The 8,510-nt window shown below is 40.2% G+C and overlaps 1 protein-coding gene across 1 annotated transcript; it reads left to right on the plus strand.

Annotated features, from left to right (window-relative positions):
- Window positions 1–1,846: 1,846 nt before the first annotated feature.
- Window positions 1,847–2,336, plus strand: LOC107690778 (leucine rich adaptor protein 1-like; the record flags this gene model as incomplete). Its single annotated transcript, XM_016489196.1, has 1 exon — window positions 1,847–2,336. A coding segment is annotated over one exon (369 nt), but the record flags the coding sequence as incomplete, so codon positions are not given.
- Window positions 2,337–8,510: the final 6,174 nt, after the last annotated feature.

The raw sequence follows: 8,510 nt of genomic DNA on the forward strand, positions 1-8,510 counted from the left end.
TCACACACTCACACTCACACACACACACACACACACACACACTCAGCCCTGCTGTTGCCTTTAAAGGCTGTAAACCTTTGGACCATTGCATCTTAAACTCCCAGCGTTGATCAGACCATCAGATACTGAAAGTGTGTCAGTATTGATCGCTCTTAAAGGGACAGTTCTCTCAAAATGATCATCCCGTCATCAGTTCATGCCAGTTCAGCCCATACGGACTACATTTATGTCACGGTTTGTTTTGTTCATCATCTGGAACAGAGCAGCGTGAGCGTCGTTTGGGTCTGAAATGAGAGCTAATGAATCACTGGACTGTTCCTGTAACACACAGCTGTCCTTTGTTTGGATAAGGACGGTGTGTGTGGAAACAGACAGCTGTTGCCGTGGGGAACAGTGGCAGTATTATGGTCTGTCGGCGCGAGCAGCAGCTGATTCATGACTGATCAGACGGACACAGAGCTTCAGTCGCTCGTGTTCACGTCTGACACGAATCTCATGCAAATCAGCCTGTGTGTATTCGCTTCATTTGCCTTGCTGAAATGTTTCGCCTGTATTTATTGTGTCACTAACTGCTGCCAAACTGAAAGGAAGATCTTGATCTGAATCGGTCCTGACTGCAAATGATTCAATTTAACTCTTCAGAGTCTCGAGTGGTTTATCATTTTCATCACTGTTATTTCTACATTTATCGTGTTCAGTTATTGTCTCGAGCAGACGAGACGTCTCAGATAATGAGATTATCACCGAGGAATGAGTCTCTGTGGGGCGTTTGGGTTAATTAGACTGACATTTAATGTCCATCAGCAAATATTTTAGCAAAATGTATATTTTACTCAGAATTATTACGCTACTATTCTATTGCACTCCGTCTGTTTAGCAGTGCTCGCTCACTCCTGACAGCAAAATGGATATGTTTGCATGACTTTCTAACATTTACAGATGAAGAATATAACTGTGACATGTCAGTTATGCACTGAAGAACACACAACGTCTCAAATGCATTACACAGCACAGATATATTCGCTGTTTGTCATGGTGGATCGATTAGGTCCATGATCGACATTAAGGGCTGCTTAAGAGTAAGTGTGCACAAATTAGTGAAATTGCATGAACTTAAATAGTCATTTATGGAAAAGCTTTAGCCTGATTGATTTGTTAGGTTATTTCAAGTAAGGTTTAGGACTTTAATCCCCGCTTTTCTAAGCGTCGTTTATGAAACAGGTGTTGTGGTTCGTCAGATACCAATTGCATTTTTACCGATGCAAACATGTTAGAAACGATGCATCGCGATACAAATGCCAACGTGTAGCCGATGCACACTTTTTAAAGTGATGCATCACATCGTTAACTTTTATACCGATGCACCGATGTTTGTGTCTTCCCATCCCTAGTGTGTGTGTGTGTAGAATATGTCATCAAGGACGCATTAAATTGATCAAAAGTGACAGTAAAGACATTTACAATGTAAAGATTTCTATTTCAAATAAATGCTGTTCTTTTGAACTTTCTGTTCAACTCTGAATCCTGAAAATTTAAATGTATCACGGTTTCCACTAAAATATTGTGCAGCACAACTGTGTTCAACATTGCTAATAATCAGAAATGTTTCTTGAGCAGCAAATCAGCATATTAGAATGATTTCTGAAGATCATGTGACACTGAAGACTGGAGTAATGATGCTGAAAATACAGCTGCGCATCACAGAAATAAATTACAGTTTAACAGATATTCACATAGAAAACAGCTGTTTTAAATGGTAATATTTAGAATTTTTTATAGGTTTTTGATCAAATAAATGCAGCTTTGGTGAGCAGTTTTGTGGATAGAGCTGTTGTAGTGTTTCTGACGTGTTTCTCGGTCGCAGGCTCATCTACGCGCCATCGACGTCACACTGATGCATCAGCTGCTGTCCATCAACGAGGGCATCGAGTCGATCCGCTGGGTGATGGAGGAGCGAGGGGGCGGGGCCAGCCGTGAGGGCAGCGTGACGGACAGCTTGTGCAGCCTATCAGACGGCGCGGAGTCTGAGCGCGGCTCCTGCAGCGACGGGCTCGACGGGATCTCGCTGGGCAGTTATCTGGACACGTTCGGGGAGGATGAACCCGAACGCTCCTCGCCCGCAGACCTCTCCAGAGCCGGCATGGACGAGGAGACGCTCACGAAATCTCCTCTACGGCCTCGCGTGGAAACCGACGAGTACTACTGCTTTGGATAGCGCTAACGTGTGCTTGAATAAAGATATCTGACCCGAATCCAAATGGAAAGCATATAATGTGACCCTGGGGCACAAAACCAGTCATAAGGGTCAATTTTTCGAAATTGAGATTTATACATCATCTGAAGCTGAATAAATACGCTCTCCATTGATGTATGGTTTGTTAGGATAGGACAATATTTGGTCGAGATACAACTATTTGAAAATCTGGAATCTGAGGGTGCAAAAAAATCTAAATACTGAGAAAATCATCTTTAAAGTTGTCCAAATGAAGTTCTTAGCAATGCATATTACTAATCAAAAATTAAGTTTAGATATATTTACGGTAGGAAATTTACTAAATAACTTCATGGAACATCTTAATATACTAATGATTTTTGGCATAAAAGAAAAATGTATAATTTTGACCCATACAATGTATTGTTGGCTATTGCTACAAATATACCCCAGCGACTTAAGACTGCTTTTGTGCTGCAGGGACACATATGCTCTTCACGAATTGTTTTAGGAAATCATTATAGTTAAGACTGATAGACTGATTTAGCTCATGCTTCTCGTTCTAAAGTGAACGTTGAAGTTTTTTTTCTAAGTCATCGATGTTTGGGTTTGACTTCAAGTCAAAGTGCAGTAAGTAGCACTGACTTTCTAAACGTCTCTTAAGAGAAGCGGCTTCAAAAACCAGACCGCTCCTTGAACCTGATCGTAAACCGTGCTAATCTGTTCAGCCCTTTGTCTTAAATGTGAGAATCTGTCTCTAGTCGATGGATTGGTGCATTTGCTGCGTTCACACTCACTCAGTCCGGTTTGAAAGCTGAATTCAGTTCAAACACAGTTTAGTGACTATCCACATTCTCCAGGAGTGTCTCCATCAACGGTTTACAATGAAATGGCTTAAACAGAGTCTCGTCGGGTCTTACAAAGTCTTAATGAACATTTTCACGTATCAGGCTTGAAAAGGTCTTAAATCAGAAAGTCTCAAAGTCGTGGCATTAAAGGTTGCACGCACTGCAACACATGAATCCTCAGTGTTGTTGTCTGGTTTTCCAGTACAAATATCCAAACATCCTTAAATCTCGATACATGTACTGGAGATGCAAAATGGAATACTTGGGGAATGAAAACTTGTTTTCCCTTTGAATTGAGCTTCAAAGAAATCCAGTCACAGGCTCTTGAGTTTGACTTCAGTGTTGTGCCGTATTAACTGAAACTAATTGTTGAATAAGAAATCAGACGCTATAGTTTAATTTTAGCGCAGTTCTTCACCGTCTCCGCCTGTCAGAGAAGAAACTTCCACTTGGAGCGAATCTGACATAGACTAGAATGAATGAACGCAAACTTACTCTTAACCTTCTCTTTATTTGATCAAATTATGATCACTCAATACTCCTTAAACCACCTCAGACCTACTCAATATTTTATATTAAAGTGCCCCTGTTATGGGTTATGAAAGGTTCATAGTTTGGCTTTGGGAGTCCCCAACAACAGGTTGACATGCATGCAAGGTCAAAAAACACTTTCATTGTCTTATAATATGTGCATTTATTTTTTACCTTACTTGCTCAACGACTCCCAAACGATTCGTTTAATGATTAATTTTTCCAAACCGCTCCTTTGCGTGAGGCTAATCTGCGATGATTGGTCCGATTGGATCTCGCCTGTAATGCCTGATAAAGCAGCGTTTGTGAACGCAGTGCTGCTTTGTGTACAGCGTTACCCAGGAAACCGCTATTTTAACGCTCCTAAAGCGGCACCTAGTGGCAAAGAATGAATTTGCATTTTTATTCAGGCCAACGCAAAAAGACCAACAAGTGGGCGGGCAATATGCTAATGTCTCATGTTGACGTAAAGATGAAACGGCTTGGGATTCGTTTTAAAAACGACTCGTTTCAATGATTCAGAGTCGACTCTTTTGAGAGACAATAACTTTATACACGATGCACGTTCAGATTTAAAACTTTGCAGGATGTTTTCATTCACTTAGAGCGTGTTACACATGGCATGAAAGGTAATAAAAAAACTAATCCATAATAGGGGCACTTTAAAGTAAAAATGTAATGCTCAAATCAGGGCTGCACGATTATGACAACAATCAAATGTCAACTATACATCGGATTGGTTTCTCTTTAAATAAAAATTTAAAAACATGCATGGTATTATAATATACTAAAACTAAAATTAAAACAATGGAAAAACCCTTAAGATAACATGTAGAAAGAAAAAAAAAAGCATCTTAAGCGTGCAGAATAACATAAATGGACTTTGAACGATTAATTGCTGCTTTGAACGATTATGTAATTGTAATTGCGATTAGAAATTCGATTAATTGTGCAGCCCTAACTCAAATATAATTGCATCTTTAACAGGAAATATTGCTTCAGTTTTCTGACTGAATGAAACATCTTCGCCGCCTTTAACACGGTTTAATGTTGTTAAATGCGTCTGAAGTGTGAACACAGCCGTCGCTCACTGACCATCAGATTGATCAGGTCTGGCTCACATGCTAATGCTAATGCTAACTTGTCAAACTCCTCACACGTTTACATTGACAGCTCTCGGTGCTCTGCTGATGTGTGAACCTACAGGATTTACAGCGATGTTTCCAGCGCTTTTGTGCAATTCCTGCTCATGCCAAAGCTAGTTAACGACTCTAACTGACGTTACATTCAGGTTTGACTCTTCACTGCAATTATGAGATTGTTCTTACGTGAATCTGTGACGTTTTCAAGTGAATTCAGTAACTTTATTTTAACACAGATATGCTATTTTGAGAACTGTAATGTCACAGCAGGTTTTTCCCTGATAGCACATGTACATCTCGGAGACGTCTGCATTACATCTGCGAGACGTATTTTTTATAGTGTTTGCTCATCTGCAATAGGACGTTTCCTATCAGATGTCAAATAGACGTTTAGAAGATGTCTTCAAGATGTTTATGATTTAGAATGCATGTAAAACTGGCATCTTAGAGACGTCTGTCAGATGTTTGCACACAGCAGATGCTTTCCAGATGAAGAGATCTTTAACAGACATATTGCATGGGGTTTTTGCTGTTATTTTGTGTTGGTGATGAAATGGCGTGTTTGCTATTTGTGCTGCTATTTCATTTGTTTCTGTTTGTGTGCTTGATTGTTTGAATACGCCTAATTTATTGTTCATTTTCAACTTTGTTTTTGGGGAAATGTCATACTACATTGTGACTTATTTTGTCTATCTGTATTTTTTTTTAATTACTAAATGTTTTAATGTGAAATAAAACTGCATGATTACAAATGGCTGAGAGAGGAGTTGGAAATAAGCATCACTTTTATGACACAGCACTGAAGAAAATTGATCAAGATGAAGCACAAAGGTTAAAGATGTCCAAAAAAATAATTGAAAGTGCGATGATCACAGTTGTCTCAAGCAATCTAAACGAACAGAGAGACTGGCATTCACACATGCAGTGGCGCTCAGTTCTTCCGTGCACAGAGTCTCATTGATTCACTGCACAAAGAGTCGAGTTCAGACAATGCAACAGATTCATAATCTGCATGACTCCTATTCACGAGCGCTACCCACGCTAACAGAGATAACGACGCGTTTGATGCTGTTTGCATGTGTTTAGCAGACAGATGACGCTATGATAACTCATTTACACAATGTGTGAAACTGTTTCTCCATGAACTTGAGAAAGCCTGGCTAGAACGGTTGAATGTGTTCATTCTTGAAGTAGTTTGAAGTTTGAATAAGTAGTAGCTTTAAAAATTCGAAGTTGGAAATTGTAATTTGGTGCTGTCTGCGTTGCAAAACACATTGCTAGCATGTTTTAGAACTTTGCAAACATGTTTTAACGTTAATAACACGTTTAACTCATTGCTGACATGTCTCAACATTGCTAGCATGTTTTGGCACACTCCTTACATGTATATTAGACTGGGAATATTAGATGTAGAGGAAGCTTACACGAGTCCCAAAGGGGTTCTGAGAGTTCCGATTAGAATTTTTGCAAATTAGTCTTGGCTCATTTGAACATTCTATGGGATTTTTCCCAGTTTTATCACCAGCTCGGCTGCTGCCTGATACTGTAGTCTGATGATTATTTCCATGCACATAAAGAGCTGCATTGATCCAGCATGAATGAGTGAGCAGACGCAGCGGGCGTGCAGAGACATGCTCATGTCACACAATGCCGTCTGAGGCCTTCAGCAAAGAACAAACATGAGATCGTCAATATCAGGGTATGCTCTCTGAACCGCTCGGTCAGGTTTCCCATCATGCCTGAGAAATCCCCATATGATGACAGAACTTCATACTGTATAAACTGAGCCAATCCATCATGTGGAGAACGTAGAAATGTTGTCAAAGCACTCTGTGTGCATGTGAATGGAGAATCTGCGGTTTATTTATAGGCACGTACCTGCTTCTGCGTTCAGTTTTACTGTAATTACACATTAAAGTGGACAGAAATGACTGCAGTTCAGTCCGGCTGTGACACGGGAAGACCAGCTGGATATTTTTACCCAGCAAAATAAACTGTGTAAGAGTCCGTCGTCTGTCTGTCTGCAGAAACACGTCATTCTGCTCGACTGTTCGCTTGCCAATGTTTAACGACAGATTACAGAGTTCTGAAAGAAAAAATAAATAAAATCTTTCTACAGAATTTTCTCTCTACAGGGACTGATTTGGAAGATATCAAAATAGTTCGAAAAATGAAAAATTAACATGAAATAAAAAAAAAGTGTTTATTTTTACTAGGTGTCAGTGCGTAGTACAATACAAATGAAGCACATGATGAGGAAATATAACAAGGAGCTTTTTTTTTTTTTTTTTTTTTCAGCATCTTACGCCATGAGCACCACATTTTACTTCGGCTGTAAACTGTGGATGGCATGTCGAGCTGTTATAAGAGTCAAGCAGAGACTGGAATAAGAAAACCATCATCAGTCCAACAGCTCGTGAACGAGTGTGTTTGCTGCACCCCGGCTCTGACTGTTATGTGTTTATTTTGCAGTTCATTTCAATAGTCCTGCAGCGTGACACGAATTTGCAATCAAAGTGCTGGTGCTTTCCATGGGAATCCAGAAAGTATATATGGGAATGTTTTTAGGAAAATGCTTCTGTTCTCTCTAATTTTACACATGGAAGCACATGATTATGATTATGATGATGACATGCTTTGCATGCATTCGTCTCCTGTCTGTCGGCACAAACATGCAAAGAGCTGCTTTGAGTATCAAATGCCTTCAGATATCGTGAGAACCCTGCATTAGCTGGTCAAGCCACACACATATTGTAGAGCCATGATGTTGAACATCACCTCAAACACACACTTGCTTAGTTAACTTTGGATAAATATCTGGTTTCTGATTAATAATATCTGCGACGTTAATCATGAAGGTGAGTATGGAAGATCATCTGGAGGCTTCTTTGTTCAAACATGTTGAACTGGATCTCATTATCTGAGCTCTGAATCAGTGACACACACACACACACACACACACACATTATCAGAACTTCACATCATATATTCACTTTGCTTGACACTTCAAACCCGACATCAAACAGCTTTTAGAGCGAATGTCACAGCAGCTGTTGCTCGACTACAAACACCAGATGAACAGGAAGAGACTGATTCATCTGTTCAAGAGCTTTCTGAGGAAAAATCAGTTTCTGCTTCATCACACAGATGAGTCCTACACACACACACACACACACACACAAATACTATCCTTGCACTATTTACCTTACTTTATGATACCATTTTCATGACAATTAACCAGAACAAATATATTTTCACCCAAACCTGTGTGAGTGTGTGTGTGAGTGAGTTATGGCTGTCTTAGCAGTGTTTGAGGACCACAGCAGCACAAAGCCACATTGTGTCCATGAGAAAAGCCTTTTCTGCGGCTCCATCATCTAGAGTTACACAAACCAAGCGCTTTTCAGCTGCTGCACACATCAGCTCTTCCCGTCGTGTCACGTCACTTTATGATCAGTGTGTCTGACTGTCATCTTCACAGCTGTCTGCGACGCAACCGCTGATATTCAACACCACTGACATTTCATACGCTGAATAGAAGTGTACATCAAATATTTTAAATAACTGCTCTTGCAGATTAGATCATGTTAATGAAATAAATGGCCACTTAAGTGACTTAAATGGAGACACTTTCATGACACATTGTTTCCCCCTCTGTAAAAATCACGTTCCGGGCCCCCTCTTCATCGTCAGGCCCTTGGAATCATCCTAACCTTCCCCCGTTACAGCGCCCCTGTGTGTGTGTGTGTGTGTGTGTGAGAGAGTGTGTGTGTGTGT

This window comes from Sinocyclocheilus anshuiensis, unplaced genomic scaffold, assembly GCF_001515605.1.
Source record: "Sinocyclocheilus anshuiensis isolate Anshui unplaced genomic scaffold, SAMN03320099.WGS_v1.1 scaffold6606, whole genome shotgun sequence".
Classification (NCBI taxonomy): Eukaryota; Metazoa; Chordata; class Actinopteri; order Cypriniformes; family Cyprinidae; genus Sinocyclocheilus; species Sinocyclocheilus anshuiensis.